Raw genomic sequence first — 21,145 nt, forward strand, 5'->3', positions numbered from 1 at the left:
TCCTCTACCCTTATAGGTTTTTATGGCTGGTCTCAGAATTAATTGACATGAGATAGATTAAGAGAAGAAAATCAAATTTAATTACATATAAATGAGGAATCCAAACATGAAAGTATCAAAAAGACAGTCAGGTACAATGAAGTATATATGGTTTCCTGCACTAAAGAGAAGGGGATAGGAGTCTGGGACTTCAAAGGGAAAGAAGATTATTCACAGAAAGAATGAAAAGAGCAAATCTTTGGTAAACAAATGTTTGCTGGACCATACAAAAACAACAGGACACAGAGAGAATTTTAACAAACAGATTTTGCTAGACTCCTCTCTGTCTGCCACACCTAGCTCACATCATACTGTAGTTATCTATGGTGATAACTGCCTTCCTGGAATAGGTTCTCTATTTAAAGTCTTTTAGGCAGTCGGAGGGGAGGGGAGGTCAAAGCTCTTCCTGAGCTGTTTGTTTCTTAAACACAACCAGCCTAAAATAATCCCCATTCCGGAAGAGACACATTTTAGGGTGACAGGTTTTTCTACCCTACACCGCCTATAGATAGGGGGTTCCCAAGACCCCTTCTTTGGGTTTGATTGATTTGCCAGAGTAGCTCACAGAATTTAGGAAAATATTTCACTTATCAAATTATCAGTTCATTATAAAAGGACATAACTCAGGAAAAGCCAGGTGGAGCAGATGAATAGGACAAGGTGCGTGGGAAAGGGCACAAAGCTTCAATGCCCTCTCTAGGCATACACTACTCTCCTTTCACCTCCCCGTGATTCCCAACCTGAAACTCTGAACCCTGTCCTTTTGGGGTTTTTCTGGAGGCTTCATTATATAGACAAGGTTCATGAAATCATTGGCCACTGGTGATTGAACTCAATTTCTAGTCCCTCTCCCCTCCCTGGAGGTCTGGAGTGGGGCTAAAAGTTCCAAACCACTAGTCAGGTGGTTGGTTCCTCTGGCAACCAGCCCCCATCCTTTGGGACTTTCCAACATTAACATAAACTCAGGTGCACTCATCTGGGCTCCTAAAGACACCCTAACCACTCAGGAAATTCCAAGGGTTTTAGGAACTTTGTGCCAGGAACTGGAGACAAAGACCACATGTATTTCTTATAGGACAATATTATATAGATATATAAATATTCATAAATATATATTCTATATAAAAATATTATGTATTATCAGAAGAGGACTTAAAGGTAAATCAATTCTAGCCCTAACAGAAACTCTATGTGCATAAATTCTCTTCTTCCTTCCTTAAAGTAACAGACTAATAGGCAAATGTTTGCAATCAGGTCACTAGACTCAGCTTAGGATATTTCTTGTAAAAATGAAAGACATGCTCCAAGGTGAGACAGAGCAGTAGCACCCTGAAGCCTACTTTTGCCAGCTGGCTTTGAAGCTTACTCTTTCAGAAGTTGGAAACGGATGAGCTCATTTTAAGGACACATAACTGGAGGGCAATGATTAACAGTAACCCACACACTGCCTCTCTTCCGCAGCCAGAAACAGACTCATATCAGATAAGCAGCTCAGTTAATGACGTGTATGCCTGCCTCTGGGGAATGAGGGAAGTTCTGAAGTGGCAGCCCTTGCTGACTCAGCCATCCGGCCTGGGCTTTTCCTACCTGTCCTTTCCCAGTTGCAAAAGTTACAATATTTTGCTGGGTGGGATCTGCTGTACAGGGGCAGGAGTTCTTGCAACCCTGACTGGAGGACAATAGAGAGCTTCTGAGGCTGCACTGGCCCTGGAATAAGGGTACTCTTTGGGGATATGGGTCTTCATAGGGTGTCTTCTGTGCTTGGGGGATAGGTAAGATGTTTAGGCCAAGGGCCAACATTGCTAGAGGGGGCCTCCTGACCCTAGAGCCATCCTCCTCCATGTGTTTTATTAAGTTAATTAAATGAGGCCACAGGACTGACATGATTCTATGCTGTGGCTGCCTAAATTACTAAACCCAGATCTAAGCCTCAAGATTAGGAAATCAGAATGCTAAGGACAGCCGGTCACAAAGAACCAACTAGGCTTTAAACCCCAGCCAATCAAATAATTTCTTTTTCTTTCTTTTTTCTCTTTCCACACTTTTTGCATATGTCTTTCCCCTGGCTCCTGTCCGAGGAGTGTTCCTAACTACTTCCAGTTTGGTGCAGCCTTGTTCGAATAGATAAATATTTCAAAAAAAAAAAAATTTAAATATTTATTACGCGTTAGTTTACCTTTTAACAGTTTCAATGCCTTTTTTTTTTTTAAGTGGGATTCTCAAAATCAACAAAGACATCTCAAATTCAATTGACATTGTCTTAGCCTTTGGAAAGATGGATTTCTGTAGGAGTATCAAGCACTTAGATTGTCCCCAAAGTAGAAATTACCTATGTAACATGATTCTTAGTTATACTTCTTGGAAGCCCCTCAGTGTGTATTTCTATAGGTTTGAGGGAAAGATTCCACCTTTGAGAGAAGGACCCCACCTTTTCCTTTGCTTTTCATCATTTTGAGGAGGTTTAAATGTGAAGTAAGAATGCTGTGTGCTGTTCTATCTCTGAGGAAAAGAACTCAGGGGAGGCACAGAGAAAACTGGAACTTCCAGAATGGCCAGATCAATTCTGATACTAACTGGCCAGAGCTGTCATGGACCCTTTAAGATATGTATTCAGTCCCATAAAACCGCCGCTACTTCAGAAGCCAGCCACAAATGGAGTCTCAGGTTAACTGCACTTCATCTGGCTGATCACAAATTCAGGGATTTCCCCTGACCCTCTCTCAGGTGTGATAATTCTCTAGCATGATTCACATAACTCAAGAAAGAACTATCCTTATGGTTGCAATTTCTTATAAAAGATGCAAATGAACAATCAGATAAAGAGGTATATAGGGCAAGGTTCAAAAGAGTCCCAAGCACAGGAGCTTCTGTCCCCATAGAGTCAAAGTTCACCACCCTCCTGGCACATCCGTGTGTTCAACAACCAGGAAGCTCTCTGAATCTTGTTCCAGAGTTTACCAAGGTTTCATTGCATAGGCGTGATTGATTAAATCATTGGCCAACAGTGATTGAACTCAGTCTCCAGCTTCCCTCCTCTCTCCAGCCTCCCTCCTGTCTCCTGAGATTCAGGAATGGGGCTGAAAGTTTTAGTGGGTGGCCAATCCCTCCCTTGAAACTATCTGAGAGTCTACCTTGAGTCAACTCATTAGTATAAACTCATATCTGGTAGAAAAGGACTCCTGTGAATACAAAAGACACTCCTATTACTCAGGAAATTCCAAGGGCTTCTGAGGCTTTGTGCCAGGAACCAGGGGCAAAGACCAAATAAATGTTTTTTTATTATACCACAAATTACCAAGGTGCCAGAAAGACTGGAACACTATCTCCCTAGGTGTGACATTTCAAAGAAAATGAGACTTGGAAGCATGGAGAGGCCCTGGAGAGATTTTATTTACCTTCCGGAAAGTTAATGTGAGAGCCCACAATCCTTTCCATCCTGTCTCCAATGAGCAAAGATTTTTCTCCCTCTTTTCATGAAGAGTAGGGGAGGCACCTGCCTTTTTTTTCCTGTGTATAAGCATAGAAAGTCCATTTTCCTCCATTCCTCACTTGTGATACAGACTTTGTGGCTTATATGCAGAGGGCATTTGACCTGGCTTTCATTGTGTTGCTCCAGGAGTAAGGATTGGGATGTGGGGAACCTCACTATCAATGAACAGTGATAATCTGTCTCTGATCTAAACACCATGTGTTCACATTCAGGATAGAATTAATAAAGATGAATATTAAAAATTCAGCAGAGAACAAAAGAGACCATGGCCCATTCCTGTAACTATAGGGTGATAGTACTTGATTTCAATCAGGAAGAATGGATTGTGAGACAAGAGGGTTGAGATGGAGTCATCTGTCCATCATATAAGAAACTCCATCATGTAAGATAGGCAGACGAACAGAAACCCAAGAAAGGTACAGTGAAGGGGCAGCTAGAGACACGAGTGTAAGGACAGGAGAGATGGTGTCATGGAACCAAGAGAGATTATTTCAGGAAAGAGAAGTGGTCAATAGTATCAAATGCTTCTAGTAAAATAAGAACTGGAAAGAACCCATGGGATATATTCACATTTGAGTCTCTGGTGGCATCCCGCACAGAGTCGTTCTTATGGTAGGAAATGATACATTTGTTGAACTGAAGTGTAGAGAACAAGACTGAAAGTATAAACATCTGAACTTTGTTACTGACACTATTGTTAAGCAGATACTGTATTCCATTCTAGGAATTTTAAATCTTTTCCATAACTTCTGAGAGTAACCTCTATGTAGAAAGTTTTCTCAGTTTTCCTAACTTAAAGTATTATGAGCATCTTCCCTGTCACTACATATTGTTCCAAAAATGGCTGTAAAATAATCCCTCATTTGGGTATATCATGATTTATTTAGCCATTCTCTTGGGCAGTTAGACAGTTTTTAGTTTTTCAATACTATAGTAACTTTTCCCCCTAACCATGCTCTTAGGTAAATTTTCAGCCATACTATTTCCTTGGGCTAGATTCCTAAAATAGCATTAGATATTTCTGTTTTTACTCAGTTATATTGCTGATTTTCATAAAAGCTGTAAGAATGCTTATAAACCATAGTGCCTGGGCAGAAAAGTTCAAAGTTGTATAAGAAAGATGGGAAGATAAGTGTTTAAAAAATGGTAGAGAGTGAGATCAGACGTAAATCTAACAGAGAATATAGATGCTGGGGGGATTTGATAGATATGAACTTCAGATTTGAAGGTTCAGTGACTCATTCTTTATCCAGTACCCTGAGACTGGACTAGCTACATAATTTGGGGGGCCCGGTGCAAAATGAAAATGCAGAGTCATTTTCAAAATGGCTCTTGCAAGACATGAAACCAAGCACGAGGTCCTTCTGAGCAGAGACTGTTGAGTGACTGCATAGATCATACCTATGATGCTGGCACTGCCCAGAGGTGATGGGTTTCAAAAAAAAAAAAAAAATGGGCCAATTGAAATGTACAGGAGACTGAGGGAAGTACACAAATGTCACTCTGTAAATTTATGGGACAGTAGAACAGTCACATAGGGGGGATCCCCAACTTTCTGGGTACCCCTAGACTTTATTGCCAAGGCACTGTCTGCTATGAACTATTAAGAAATAGCAGAGACTGGATTGTCTCTTCAAAAACAAAACAAAACAAAACAAAACAAATCTACAAGGCTCTAATCCCTCAATCTGGACTGTGAATACCTGGGGGAAGGGGCTCTCTGTTTTTTTAAACTTATTACCCATTGGAAGCAGGATGGTTAATTTTATGTGTCAACTTGGCTGAGCTATGGTGCCCAGATGATTGGTCAAATATTATTCTGGATGTTTTCATGAGATTAACATTTAAAATGATAGACTTTGAGTAAAGCAGATTGCCCTTTGTAATGTGGGTGGGCCTTGTCCAATCATTTGAAGACCTTGTATATAGAGCAAAAGACTGATCTCCCTCAAGCAAAAAGGAATTCTGCAGGCAATTGACCTTCAGACTTTACTGCAACATTGGTTTTTTCCTGCGTCAGAAGCCTCCTGGCCTACCCTGCAGATTTTGGGTTTACAGCCTCCATAATCCTGTGAGCCAGTTCCTTAAAATACATCATAAATCTCAGGAGAAACCTGCCTAATATGGGAACATAACACCTAGTAGTTGGTGAATGAATTCATTCATTCCACAAATATTTGCTTAAGTGATGAATCAGCCAAACACTTCACTCTATATGCACCATTCATTTTTACAGATTTACATTTTTTAAGCAATTCTGCATTCATCATAATATTTGATCTTTAGAACAATTTTTCTTCTCCACTATTTTTCATCTGAATTTTGGAGCTGAGTCCTAGAGGTGTTTTAGATTTTAAAAAGTATCATTTGACTTCCAAAATAGATGTTGAATTTGTAAAAGTGACTTTCTAGCTTCAATAGTAGAATCAATAACTATAATGCTTCAGTCCTTAAAACTATTTTATGTGAAGTTGGTTTTCTTTACTGAAATTGTAATTGACAATAAAGTGACTATAAAATGAGAGGTGCTAAGAAATATGAGACTAATCAGGGAAAAATTATGAAAAGCATCCACATGTTTATCGGCATACTGGTGAAACTGATTTCTCATTGTCTACCTCAGCAAACCCAACAACAGATCTCAGTCTCACTCTCCCTGATCTCCTCCATCTCACTCTCCCTGATCTCTCATGCTTGCTTCCTGAGAGCACCTCTCAAATAAACCAGTGGACCCCAAGTCCTTATCTCAGGCTTTGCTTTTATTGACCCCAACATCTGACACCTAAGCACAGGAAGGGGTTGAACCCAACACACTAGTGGTTCTATAGCCTGTTTCTAGACTCTAATCAAAAGCTAATTATGATATCACTTATATGTGGAGTCTAAAAAAAAGAATGACACAAATGAACTTATTTACAAAACAGAAGAGACTCACAAACATAGAGAACAAACTTATGGTTACCGTGGGGGAAGGGGAGGTCACGGATAAGTTTGGAGTTTGGGATTAGCAGATACAAACTACTATATACAGCATAAATAAACAAGGCCCTACTGTATAGAGCAGGGAACTATATTTAATAGCTTATAATAACCTATAATGAAAAAGAATATGTATAACTGAATCACTATGCTGTACACTAGAAACTAACACAACATTGTAAGTCAACTGTACTTCAATAAAAATTTTTTTAATTAAAAAAAGGCTAATTGTTACCTTACTTGGTGTAGAGGACCTGAACTGGTAATTCTGTTAACTCTGGCTATGGGGGTAAATTTGTAACTTTGGCATGAGAAAATGACATTTTTGTACAAATTGTATATATATAGGTTTTTCTATCAATGTTGTTTGTTTTTTGAGATGTTTAAATGCTTAGAGAACTTGCTGTAGTAAATTTGTAAATTTATTAGATGTATAAGAATTTTTTTAAAGTGTGTTTAGGAAGACTATGTTAAATATGTAAATATGCCTTAAGTTTGGAGTGCTGCAAAATCAGATAAACTAGCCTTGTTATTCTTTGAAAGGTCTATGAGAATTTAAATAAATATATAAGTTGCATTTAATAAAGTAACCTAAAAACCAATTAAAAAACTAGTGGACTATCATCAAATGTATAAAAATAAAGAACAAATTCAATTTAAATCAAAGATATTATAAAAACTTACAGCATTTAATGACAATAATAGGGAAGATTTTTTAAGAATACTGTTAAATATTTAAGTATCTAAATTGCTCCAGGGCTTTCCAACCTATAAGTCTGTAGAATTGAGAATGGTATAAAATTGGAAAAGGACAAGACAGAAGTACCTTACCCTTGGGAAAAAAACACAAATCTCTGACCTAGAGATGGAGTGAGTACAGGAATGGTCACACTACGTTTTTCTAAGGCACACAGTACATGAGGTGGTCTCCATATCATGTGTAACATATTCTTCTACAGTGGAAACTAGTTATTTCTTTCACTACCATTTAATTTAATTTTTTTAATTGAAGTATAGTTAATTTACAATATTGTGTTAGTTTCTGGTGTACTGCATAGTGATTCAGTTATATATATATTCTTTTTCATTATAAACTATAAGATACTGAATATAGTTTGAAATATAGTCAGTTTACAATGTGTCAGTTTCTGGCATACAGCATAATGTTTTAGTCATACATATATTTGTTTTCATATTCTTTTTCATTATAGGTTACTACAAGATATTGAATATAGTTCCCTGTGCTACACAGAAGAAACTTGTTGTTTATCTATTTTATATATACTAGTTAATATTTGCAAATCTCAAACCCCCGATTTATCCCTTCCCACCGCCTTTCCCCCTAGTAACCATAAGATTGTTTACTATGTCTGCAAGTCTGTTTTGTAGATAAGTTCATTAGCATCTTTTTTCTTTTTTTAGATTCCACATGTGAGTGGTATTATCTGGCATTTTTCTTTTTCTTTCTGGCTTACTTCACTTAGAATGACAATCTCCAGGTCCATCCGTGTTGCTGCCAATGGCATTATTTTTTCTTTTTTATGGCTAAGTAGTAATCCATTGTATAAATATGCCACAACTTCTTTATCCAGTCATCTGTTGATGCATATTTAGGTTGTTTCATGTCTTGGCTATTGTAAATAGTACTACTGTGAACATTGGGGTGCATGTATCTTTTTGAATTGGAGTTTCCCCTAGATATATGCCCAGGAGTAGGATTGCTGGATCATATGGTAACTCCATTTTTAGTTTTTTTAAGGAATCTCTGCTGTTTTTCATCATTACCATTTAATTTTAGTTTTGAATGCCCCTGGTTTGATTTTGTATTGCATTGTCAGATAAAATAGATGGTATTTATGTTAGTTTTGTTGGTCATCAAAATTCAGGTTAGAAGAATAATTAAAAGACTTACCAACTATGAGGTGTTTTTACAGGTTGATGAGACACATCAGAAGTTTTAAAAAAAGAAAGAGAAAATGGGTGCATTTACCGACTGACACACACAATTTTCACAGCAAGACTTGGAAACTCCCATTGTCATGGAGATGAAATGAACCACAAAGGTGAAACTAAAAGACAGAAATAATTTTGAGCCAATATAATAAGTTGCAGAAAATATATGTATTTGATTGATTAAATTAAAGTGTGTGGGCTCAAAACTCTCACTGACATGACAAGCAAGAAGCTTCCTCTAAAAAAGTTTAAGAAAACCCTAATAATAATGCACTTAATATTCATTAATATACAACTAAGAGCATTCCTTTCTTCACATAACTATGCCCGTATTCTTCACATAATCACCCACCACTAGTAAGAGCTTTCTAGGGATAATTTTAGAAAGACTTTTTGATGATAGCAGACAATACCTTTTGAGGTTTGAAACACCACTAAATTTTTCTGTATGTACAAAATCAAAATATCTAAGGTAGTTTCAAATTTGAATGTTCTTCTCTGTCATTAAGGAAACATCTGAAGGGCTACTGTGTGCCAGACAATATGCTAAGCACAGGGAATACAAAGATGAATAACATATTGTACCTCTTTCTTACAAGCATAGAGTCAAGTTAAAAAGATAAACAGACACAATTAAGATGCAACAAGAATGCCACAGTAAACGTTGTAACTGCTGTAGAAGCAAAGAAGATGTGACTCAAGCCACCTGAACGATAGGGGAGGCATTGGAACTATTTGAGTTGCATCTTAAGAAATATAAGTCTGCCACATAGAGAGGGGAGTTAGAAGTCCAGGTGGAGAGCAGAAGGAGCAACACAGGAACAAAAGTTGAAAGGTACAGGAACAAAATTTAAAGAGGCTGTAGGTCCAGACTTCTCAACCAATGTGCGGGTTGGAGGCCAGAATCCATAGGGAAGGTAATGAGTTAAGGCTGAAGGAAACAGCAGGTGCCAGGCTGTGGAGGACCTTATATGCTATGGGAAGTGGAGAACCGTTTAAGAATTTTAAGCAAAATCAGGGAGAACAATTAGGAGATTATTACAATAATACAAGTGAAAAATTAAGCCTTGAACTTCTTAAATGGCAGAGGGGACACGGAAAAGAAAACTAGGACAGAACTTTGATCATGATTGAATCTACATGATGAGGGAGGAAATTGTGTTTATGTCTGATGATCCCTTTTCTTCAAAGTCAACTTTTGGTGTAAGGGAGGCTGAAAGGACAAAGGGTAGGCGGTGTACACAAAGTGGTGAAGGACAACAAGGGCTCTGTAAGTTTAAGCTTTATTAAAAGAATAATCATGCAATATTGAGGTTATAAAAATTACTTTATTTCAAATGTGAAAATATAAAAACCACATACGTATAAAACTTAAGGATATTAAAGCATCCAAACTTTGAGTTCGAGCTTTAGCTCTTATAAATGTACTTAAATTTAATTGTGACAATATTCACAGCAGGCATAAATATAAAAAGAATTATATTTCTAAGAATTAAGACACAAGAGAAAAAATAACACATTCTGTCACTGATAAAAAGCACAGAACTGTAGTGGTCAGTGTCATGGACTTCCCAACAGCCTCTTCATTCCAAAAGATTCCAGAGGAGACAGTGGTAGGGATCTCACTGATGTTGGCAGTGGCTGGAGGGAGTGGCCACGCAACACATTCCTGACCAATAAGACGCGAGGAGACATGAGGAGAGGTTTGCTGAGAGAACCCCTGAGAAAGGGTCCTTCAAGTCTATGAAGGAGAAAGAAAAAATTGCTCATCTTCTTGCTCTGGCTGCTGCTGAACAGGCCCATGGAATAGCTACAGCCATCATGCCAGCAGCTTGAGAATCAAACCAACACTAAAGGTGACAGAGCAGAGAGATGGAAGGAGCCTGATTCCGTGATGACAAACGGAGCTGTGGAGCTCACCGTGCTTGAACTTCTCGTTATGTGGGTTCATACATGTTCTTGAGGTTTAAGCCACTGGAATCAAGGTTTTCTGTTACTTGCAGCCAACTAAAACAAGAACATTAAGGTAGATTAAAGGTAAACATTAATCGGGATGGTTATACTGTATTGAACTAAGTTTTCTCCTCTTGGTAAATCAATTTCACTTACAGACATTTGAAAATATTATATTTGAAGTTTACATAATCCCTTCCCTCTGAATTGTCATTAATCATTTTTTAAAAAATACTTTTACATCTAAGCATCTGTCCTCTGACAAAGACGACCAGAACAGAGAGAAGAGAAGCAGTGGCTGAATTTAGCTCTCTGTTAAGCTGCAAAGAGATTGTCTCTCTTTTATAGATGATTTGAAGGTTGTGGTAGTAAACTTTGACTGACAGCAGCCCATTGAGATAGCATAGAGAGGAAAGAATCCGGCAATCTTCTAATAACTGGTTTTTTTGAAAAATAAAAACATCTAAGCACTTTCTTAAAATAATATATCCTTCATTTACTTGCCTCCTGGCTGTATTGGGAACATTTGTATACATTTTTAATAACCTTAAATAAAAATAGTACATGCAAAGTACAAGCATAGTGTTTGGCACTGGGTGTTATTATTAGCAGTGGTCTACTTAGAGCGAAATACTGTGCTAAATCTAGCCTGAGAGTGTCCCAGTGGCTCTGTGATGCTCCCATGAGTTGATCTGTAATGCATCTGCTCGCCTTCCTATAGCTTGAGTTTTGCTTTTCTCTTATCAATACACTTGACAAAAATAAATCCCCGGGGCCACTTTATGTCTTTCATCTTCAGATGCAAGCAGCAACTTTGGCATTTCTTATTACAAAAAACCCGTATGAGAAAGCCGGCAGGCCCAGTGAGCTTCCTGGGCGGAGAGGTTTTTCGGTCAAAGCTGGCAGGGTTTGGTTATCCACCATCTTCAGAGTTTGACCATTGAGCTGGACTGATCTGCAAAGGGGAAAGATACATCCAAGTTAGCCAAGTTGCATGTCCTCCCCCCACTCTATAAAATCATGAGATCTTTGTAAGACCAAAAAGATGTTCTGTGGCAGCCTATATTATACAGTGTGTTCCCACACTGTATCAGCTAGGTATCTGACCTACATGATCTTTAAGCTACACTGGTAGAGCTGAGTAGCTGTGACAGAAACCACACAGCCTGCAAAGCCCAAAATATTTACTATCTGGCCCTTTACAGAAGTGGAACACTTGATATTCCATACTAGGCAAGATGATGGGGTATAAAGAAGATGAAGATGACATACTTCTGGATTGGTGGCCTTTTTTCTTTTGGATGGTAAGTAATTGAAAATTTTTTTTTAACTTTACTCATGTACTTATTTTACAGTGTCATATTTTTTAAGTTGAAGTATAGTTGATGTACAGTATTGTAAGTTACAGGTATACAAGATAGTAATTCACACTTTTTAAAGATTATACCATTTATAGTTATTATAAAATATTGGCTATGGTTCCCATGTTGTACGATACATACTTGTAGCTTATTTTATACCTGATAGTTTGTACCTCTAAATCCTCCACTTCCATCCTGTCCCTCCCCCTTCCCTTGAAACGTTTTTATATAAAGCAAGTAAATATATGGAATAGAATGTGAATTTCATGAATTAAACATAAAAAATGATGATCAATGAAATTTCCCACTTGTAACTATGTCCATAAACCCACCAACTCCCCTTCCCCCAGGAGGAATGCATTCCTTTTATGTCATTAAGCCATTTTGGTAGCATGTATATTGCTGTGGTGAGACAAAAATGATTTTGCTTAGCTAAACCACAGATTCCAAAAAAGATTATGTTTTCTTTGCATTTCACTGTTGAAACTGAAGTTCAAAACTGAGTCAAAAAATGAAAAAAATTAAGGACAAGTGTTATTTCTTATGCTTATTTATTATTACTTAAATCAAATTAGTACATGTCTACAGCAACAAATCTAATACAAACAAGAGCTTATAAAGAAAACTTTAGTCTGCTTTCAGTCCTACTGATAGTTTCGTAATTTTAAATGGTGCTTATATCTCTTTTACTTTTTTCTTAAATGCTTTTTGTATTATGAAATTTTTATAATATGAACAAGTTTTTTACTGTTGAAAATTTAGGTAATGTCAGAGTTATATCTATGTCATATATGTAATACATGTATTATATGTAGAACACTTATAACAGTGCCTTGCATACAGTAAGCTCTGTAAAAGTACTATCTACTGTCATTATTATTCAGATAAATAAATGTAACAAAAGCAACCTGTTAACTCATCATAACCATTTTTAATATTTTGATGTATATTCCTTCATCTCTTTTGTATATGTGTGTCTACATGCATATTTTCATTTAAACAAAAATGAGCATACAGTACAAAGTCTCTTAAAACTTGATTCTTTTTCCGTTAATACATCCTAATGTTTGCTCACACCATTAAACATTCATCCACTACACCATTTTAATGGCTGCACAGGATTCTGTTGTGTGAGTATATTAGTTTATTTACTAAACTGTCTAATGTTAGACATTTAGTTGTTTTCAGTTGAGCATTATTATAAGTTTTGATTTTTTTATTTATTCATTTTTAATTTAACATTTTTTATTGAGTTATAGTCAGTTTACAATGTTGTGTCAATTTCCAGTGTAGAGCACAATTTTTCGTTGTACGTGAACATACATATATTCATTGTCACATTCTTTCTAGCTGTGAGCTACCACAAGATCTTGTATATATTTCCCTGTGCTATACAGTATCATCCTGTTTATCTATTCTACATATGCCTGTCAGTGTAAGTTTTCATTTTTAAAGATCTCTCACACTGTATCCTCACTAAGCATCAGTCAGCAGAAAAAACCATTTAACCTTGGTTAGACGCCCAGCACTGGGCTCTGTGTCTGGAGACTTGTTGACCATGATTGTGCTGGAGGCTGGTGAGCCTGCGCTGCAGTTACCCTCAGCCCACATACACCCTGAGCCTTGCTCTAGCACCTCTGTCACAGCAGCCCCTTGATGAGGTGGGGGAGGAAACATGACCATCATCAGGAAGCCAGAAACAAACATCTCTAACTGGTGGTAGCAAGGGCTCTTCTGCATGAAATTCTGCATTTACAAGGGTACACAGAAAGGTTTCAGCAATGCTTAGAAGAGGCCACAGAGTTTAAAGGTAAATCTGATCATTGTAAATTAATACTGCTGTGGGTTAAGATGATGAAACATGGGCAAGATAATACCCAATCCATCTGGCTGTACTGTTTAATCAGCTATAAATGTAGCAAAACAATGTTAACAGTATACTGAGTGTAAGCTGAAAGCATGCTGAATATTTCCTCATCGGGCTGGGATATGAAGGCAGAGTTTTATCTGAGGGTAGGATCTTGTTTCATATTTTGAAGTCAGTTACAGGATGACAAGAAATGGAAGACATGCTTGTCAAGTTTCGGATGGAATAGCATTGGAAGGAATTAGCAAGCAACAGATTTGGCAGAGTTGGAGATGCTGGGCAAAATTTATCTGTGATATATAAAATAGATAATGTATTATCTGAGATAATTTAAAATACTACTTTTATATTAAAATATATTCACCTCAAGTATTTATTAAATACTATGCAGGACTTTCTATGGGTGCTACACAAGTTATTCAAGTAAAAAAATATTTTTTTAAAAGCAACTGCTGTTTAACCCTCTTGAGATTATTAGCATGAGCAAGTGTGCAGGCTGTGAACTCATCAGACGTATCTCAGGTACTTTGGCAACATTTTAAAGAGAGAAATACATAAGTGATGTATACTTATCAAAGAGAACTTAGGGTAATAAAACATCTACAATTTCACCAGTTTTCCAATTGTAAAGCAATTGTAATACTGTAAAAGAATCACACCCAGCTCACTGATATTTTACACCAATTCCTATGCATTTATATAGCAATTATACATAGGTATGTTTTACTTAGTGACTGTGTAACCAAGAATTATGTCTTTTTAGAGCAAATAATCTAAATGCATTGAGTGGTTCTTGATGTATCAAGTTCCTTTGAAATAAAAACATTCCCCTAAGATAATTGCTAGTTTGTGTTCCTATCCTTCTGCTTTGGACTCTTAGGGTGACTTACACCTGGATTAGTATGTATTCACACATAAACTTCCTGAATATTAAGAATTGTTAGAACTTGAAATAGTTCATTCTTTTCTTTCTTTTCTTTTCTGTCTCTCTCACTCTCTCTTTCTGCTCCCGGTTAACACTCTGTGTCCTAGTAAGCGCCAATAAAATTCACTTTTGGTGAAAGTTTGAAATGAACCAGGAAAATTACTCACTTGGAAAGTAACCCATCAGGTCCCGAAGGTTTTATGAGGTATTTGTCCACTTGCTTGTCAAACAAGTGATACGGTAGCTGCAAGCGCTTGGTGACATTATGGAGGTTTAAGGCATACAGAGTTAAATCGCCTTCTTTATACCTTGGGCTAAAAGCAAATAGATTAACTCAATAAAAATATGTATCTAATTTAAGCAATTAAGTAGTTGATTACAAACATAATCATGGGTAGTACTGAGTATTCATATCTATATGCTGGGACCTTTCTGTATCCTTCCTTTTATGATAATATTAGACCACTGATGTGGTCCTGTTTTGAAAACATGCTAAAGATATTGCTCTTCACAGTACCATCTTCTGGGCTTGAGCACTTTGAGATCTTTGCTCTTTTGCCAGGGGGAGTTGTGAGGAAGCCAGACAGCCCATACATGTTCAAACATAGGAAAGTTAAAAGGAAATTATGTGGGTTCATGTGAATTCAAATTATAAACCATATAAACGGGTTTTTTTCCCTAGCCTTATGAAAAGACTAAAACAAGAAAATTAAATCTACTGACACTTTTCAGTGGATTTAATCCATCCAAACCGTTCCGCACTTCTTCCTAGTGGAGCCCACTCACCAGAAACAGAGTTCCCGCTCACTGGAATTGGAAATAGTGGGTGGCTTTTTTAGCTAGAGTTAGTATTTTAGTATCATTCTATCTGGGAAGACAGATTGAAACCAAGAAGAGAAAAATCTCTGAGATTTAGGAATATTTTTTTGCTACTTAAGACCAGAATACTGTACTACAAAAACCTCTGTAGCCTCTTAACTCCAGAAATTGTGTTGAAACTTTTGGAAGCATGAGTGTTATTGGCGTCATTGTTCTCCTTTTAACTCTTCCTCCTTATTAAATTTATCAGCTATGATGCAAAGGGATATGTATATTCATACAATCACTCATATAAGTTCATATTTATATTCAGTCATAGTCATTCAATTAATGAATCATTCATATAAAATTAATTATGTGTTCTTACATTTGTACTATTCTTTAGTTATTTAAATTCAGTATATATTTTCATTATAGATTATGATAATTAAACCATTGTACAGACTTTTGCTGGACTGCAAATGCTACATTTAACCTATTTCTTTTTTAGCTAGACTCTGGCACCATATTACTATGAGCATGAAAAAAAAAAATAAAGACAAATGACATACTTTAGACCCACTATATATATAGAAGACAACAGGGTATTAGAGTAGGAAGTTATGTGCTTACTAATTAAAAACTGTTGATTGGTAAAGGGTGTTTTACACACTTACTGGTTGATGTTTGTGCAGTGAAGGTATACTCGAAGTTTGCTTCTGTCTGGACCTTTTACACTTGCCATTAACACATTGGTGCCCACCAGTTTCTTGAACAGAAGAGAGAGCCAGTAATCCTAGTTGTGGTGGTTGGGGAGGGGAGGGACAAAAATAGATCTTTCCTTATTTCTTTAATAAAAATAGTGTCAAGCACATAGTTACCCTACAAAGATTGTGACTGTTATCTTAGAGATATTTTAAAAGGATTCATCTTTTTGTCTGGGCTACCACCTTGACTCTGAGGGCCATATCTTGTTTGCTGCTTTTTATCACTGAAGGACTATGTTTCCACAATTCAGAGGTCTATGCCTGCCAGGAGATAATCTCAAGAATACAACTCATTGCTCAGAAACAGTTTAAATATTCTTTGTTGTCTGTCATCCAGGAATTCAAAGCAAAGCTCAAAGCAAAACTTTTAGATTATGCACACACACACACACACACACACACTCAGGTACACACAAGTTTTTGAAATAAAACTTCTATCTGTTTAAGAAACTAAAACAATTTCCTCTAAAACCTTATAACTCGCCCCCTGCCAATAAAGTAATGCTTTAGGCAATTAATATCACTAGCTATCAAGGTCAAAAAAACACAGACAGCCAGACATTATGCCTTTTGATGGAAGCATACAATATCACCTATGAAGAATTCTTGCAAAACAAAACATACAAGCAAAAATTAAGCCTCTAGGTCTAAATACCAGTTTACGGGAAAGGCAGGGGACAGAGAAACATGCTAATTGATACCACAGAAATAAATTTAGCAAAATCCAGAATGTGGGAGACACTTGAAACAAATTACCTGATTTCTTTAATAAATCCCCAAGGACCAAAAAAGAGAGGGAAGGAGAACTTAAAGATGAACAGACTTAAGAGACATATCAAATGCAACATATGGACCTTGTTTGGATTCTGATATGAATAAACCAACTATTAAAAACATCTGCTAAATAAAATTTTTGAAAAAGAGTAAAACAGTAAAAAAAAAAAACCATTTGTGACAATAAGGAAGATGTGAAGTATTGACTAATTATTTAATGATATTGAGGAATTAATCCTCAATATTTTAAGTATCATAATTATATTTTGTTATGTTTTACAAAGGAGATACATACTGAAATGGATAAAGTGATATGTGTGAGATTTGCTTCAAAGTAATCCAGGAGGTGGGAGGTAAGAGGTGGGTAAGATTATGGATTAAGTAAGACTGGGGCTTCATATACTTTTCTCTCCACTGTGAAATTTTCCGTAATAAAAAGTCATTTGTTTTTTAAAACTCACTCAATTATATATGTATACCCGAGGCCTTCCTTCTTGAGCTGAGGTTAAGGTAGCCTCAACAGGCAAGCAGTTTTTATTTCTCTGCTTAAATTCAGAATTTTCACAAGAGACAAGAGGAGAATCAAATGTTTTCAAAGGAGACATAACTTCAGCATGGTTCAAGGACTTGGGGGTAGAAAGCAAACAGGCCTCAGAGCCAGGATTTGTACAGGATTCTTTAGATCAACAATGGAACAGCTGTGTGACCTCCAGCAGGTCACACCACCTCATCTCAATTTGAACATATTTGTTTGAAAAATGGATCTAAGATACCTGCCTTGCCAACTTCCAGGACTGTTATGCAAATAAAGTAAGAAAACAGATGTCCAATGGGTTTAAGGCTGATTCCCTTGGATCCTGCAGGTGTCCTGCAGATTTTTCTAGCTGACTGTGAACCTTGAGGAGGAAGTGTATTTAATGCATACACAAAGGACTCTTAAGCCAAAGGTTTATGTTTGGCTGAGGAGATTTAGATAACATAATAAATAACTGGTACGATTTACAAAGAGTGACAGGACAAGCTGGCTAATTTCTAAATATTGTACTCACAGCAAATTGTGAAGAAATGATTTATTTCCCTTTCTTGTTCAAGGTCCATTTAAGAAAGAGCCAGTAGTAGATTTTGGATATTTGTCTAACGAAATTATCACGTTTGGTTTACCTCTATAAATGAGTCACAATATACTTGGGGAAGATAGATTCCATTTTGTGCAAAGGCATTTTGCTAAAAAAAATTTTAAAGTTTTGAACAGTGTGCTCCATGAGCTTGGACCACTACAAGTTAAAAGCAATTTGGGGGAAAATCTGACTACAAACCAGAGAAGCCCAGCTTGTATTTTGGCATGTGCTTTTTGCAAACCTCCTTAGCTTTCCTACAGTGTTCAAATAATTCCTGTAGGAATTATTCTTAGAAAACAGATATTCTCAAATGCTATTTTAGACTATAAAAATCAAGGTCATACTCCTCAGGGCTATATCTATGCTATCCCAATTTTTAGACATATATATCTTCCAGGTGGCTTTTTTAGATAGAAAGGCTACATTTCCTGATTTAGCACCAGAAGTAGCTGGAAGTAGGGTGGAGATGAGACTTTATTCATAAATATCTTGAAGAGTATTAACAAAACAGCCAATCTTAAGGTGATATTTTTGAACAAATACATAGTACTGGCTTATCTTAAAGTTAAATAAATTCTGATTTCATGATATTAAAAATTTTTAAACTTTGGATACTGTAGGTAATTTTAACCTTGATTTACATTGCAAAAAAACCATTTTTTGATTCAGGTTTGCTGTCTTGTAAAACTGGAGTCATAAAATTTCAATGTACCCCTTTAAAAAAAAATTCCACACCATACCTCAAATGACCCACATTAAAAACATGATTTCTGGGTCTCAATTTCTTCTCCTGAGACACAAAAATGTTAGCATGGGTGATCTCTAAGTTTTCTTCCAAGTCATCTTTCTGTGGTTTGGCTAGTTATTGAGAGCATTGAATCTATTGAGAGAATGGACTGTTCATAAAAGGTTAATACAATCTCTAATCTACTCACAGAAAGAGGAGAATAACGGTGACTTACAGGCAAAGGTTCAAAGTTTTCGTCCACTAAGTGATAGTTTCCGGCCCCGAAGAACACTTGCCTCATCACCACCTCTATGCCCATTCTGGCCGACAGGCCCAGTTTATCCAGCCACCTGGAAGAGAGTGAGGCCCAGCCTGCGTCAGGTTTGGGAAACGAAATAGCTCCACTTTAATTATACACTTTTCTGGTTTATTCCTCCATGTGGGAAGAATTGACAGGAAATCAGAAAAGTGCCATTAATTACAAATAAGTCATTCAGATGAAACAGGCACTGTCCTTCCCTTTACATGTTCCCACATATCCGCATGATAACAGATCTCAGAAGATTACTAATATGCCACAGGATCCCCTATCAGGGTAGGGCAACTTCTATATGGTGGAGTAGATAAATGCCACCCCTGGAGACAACTATTCTGCATCCTATGGGATCCGCCCCCCACCTCCAGTCTCCCCACCCCTGTCCCCATGTGCGGTCTGAAGAAAAGGCTGCTTGTGGCCAGAAGTAGTAAAATGTGAAATAAGTAGAATCATGCCCAAACCTTTATGGTTACCTCCTCCCCCATCAACTTTAGTTAATGGCAAAACAAATGTCTCCATTCTTTTCTCTACTCCTCGTGCCCCCACAAGCATAAGGGATGTGTGCTTTATTCGGGGTTTATAAGGATGAGAGTAGGAGAGGAAAGAGAATAAAACTCAGTGTGAGGATATAGAACTATAGAGTAAAGGTGTTAATAGAGTCGTGGAATGTAAATAAACCAGTTGGTTTTAAAGCAATCAGGTTTGTGGTAGTTAGATAATGGGATGATTTAGCAAATCTCGAAAGTCATCGGTAGCCCCTCTGGTGTGACCACATACTGCCAGGCCCTGAACTTCTTGGGAATCTATGAACAGAGCTACAGGTGCTCAGTATCCTTCTCGGAGTCAAGAAGCACTCTTTTACAACAGCTTTAGAGAAAGGAATCCTTGACTTATTTACGGGCCATGATTGAGGAACAAAACTTCTAAAGCAGTTCATTCACGCAGTGATTAATTTGGGCATATATTAAAATGTCCAGCCAGCTTTAGTAAATCATTTTCTTGTGAAATCTGGCACGAAGCTTGGGGCTCAGCCACACAAACTGTCTTTGACCAGATTTTTGGCTGATGAGCTGCATGGAAGACCAGGAGACTGCTGCAGCCTGGCCTCTGAGACAAGCGCAGCTTCACTCACATGAAGCCAGCCGCGAAGGTGTTAGACAGCAAGGGCGCTCCACCCCCGTACGCGGAGCTGGTCTCTCCTAACCAGACCTTCTTGTGGGGTCTGGTCTCCTCAACAACCTAGAAAATGGAAAGTCCGTGGTAACTGCAAACAAGCTGATCAAGTATGGTGTTGAAGATTAACAACATTCAAAACCTTGTATTCCCAGACCTACCTATCCAACACAGTTACAAAATATGTTCACAGTCATTTACATCTTGGGCAATTAGCTTTTGTTGGAATACTAGGTGTGGAAGGAATGTAAACCACCCCATTCCAATGACCTGTGAGGGATGATTCTACCGAAAGGCCACTGGAAGCATTTGTCGTTTCTAATCAGCATACGTGGGGAAGACCAGACGCTAAGGGGAACCAAAGGTGAATAAGATCTAGTGCCTGTTGTTTAAAATTGGGAAAACGGGTAAATTTCACACCTGTAAAATTTGGGACTAGCTAGTCCACAAAGTAAGGACTCTGCTCTTACGTTAAAAAGAAAAAAAAAAAGACTGTTACCTGGAAAATTTTTTGCACGGATAAAATAAAAGTGTCCAATACATCAGGGTTTAGAAAATCTTCTTTGGTAGCAATCCTCCCATTCAAGTAGTAGCTAAATTATTCAGAAAATATTCAGAAAAAAATAACAAACTTTACTTCCTGCTTTTAAGTTAATTGGCTGCCTTTGCCACCTTTTTACCTCTTCTCACGCTCCTGCTATTAAAAAAAAAAAAAAAAGGAGGAAGTTCTATTAAGGAGAGAATAAGATGAAAGGCACCAGTTACTCTGTCTTGAGAAGACATAGTCATAAGTGCAGGTACTAGTGGGCCATCCATCCTTTAGCAAATATATTGGTTTTAGCTACTTATTTGTTCCATGACCTAAATGATGGTGTGCCTTGATCTTGTAGAAACCACCCCATTAC

The 21,145-nt window shown here is 37.2% G+C and overlaps 1 protein-coding gene and 1 long non-coding RNA gene across 3 annotated transcripts in view; one reads left to right on the plus strand and one right to left on the minus strand.

Moving 5' to 3' along the window:
• Positions 1–21,145, plus strand: part of LOC141573928 (uncharacterized) — a 38,200-nt gene that overhangs the window by 994 nt on the left and 16,061 nt on the right. Inside the window, exon 2 of the long non-coding RNA XR_012500389.1 lies at positions 11,620–11,718. This is a non-coding gene — a long non-coding RNA (uncharacterized LOC141573928). The remainder of the gene's footprint in view (positions 1–11,619; positions 11,719–21,145) is intronic.
• HPSE (heparanase) overlaps positions 9,770–21,145 on the minus strand; it is a 31,193-nt gene continuing 19,817 nt past the window's right edge. For both annotated transcript variants that reach the window (XM_074346424.1, XM_074346428.1), the window contains exons 7-12: positions 20,740–20,833; positions 20,200–20,306; positions 18,987–19,101; positions 16,043–16,161; positions 14,735–14,881; positions 9,770–11,369 (exon numbers count right to left, since the gene is read on the minus strand). In XM_074346424.1, the coding sequence (XP_074202525.1) occupies positions 11,210–11,369; positions 14,735–14,881; positions 16,043–16,161; positions 18,987–19,101; positions 20,200–20,306; positions 20,740–20,833 (742 nt within the window). In that variant the 3' untranslated portion in view covers positions 9,770–11,209. The remainder of the gene's footprint in view (positions 11,370–14,734; positions 14,882–16,042; positions 16,162–18,986; positions 19,102–20,199; positions 20,307–20,739; positions 20,834–21,145) is intronic.

Source organism: Camelus bactrianus, chromosome 2, assembly GCF_048773025.1.
Source record: "Camelus bactrianus isolate YW-2024 breed Bactrian camel chromosome 2, ASM4877302v1, whole genome shotgun sequence".
NCBI lineage: Eukaryota > Metazoa > Chordata > Mammalia > Artiodactyla > Camelidae > Camelus > Camelus bactrianus.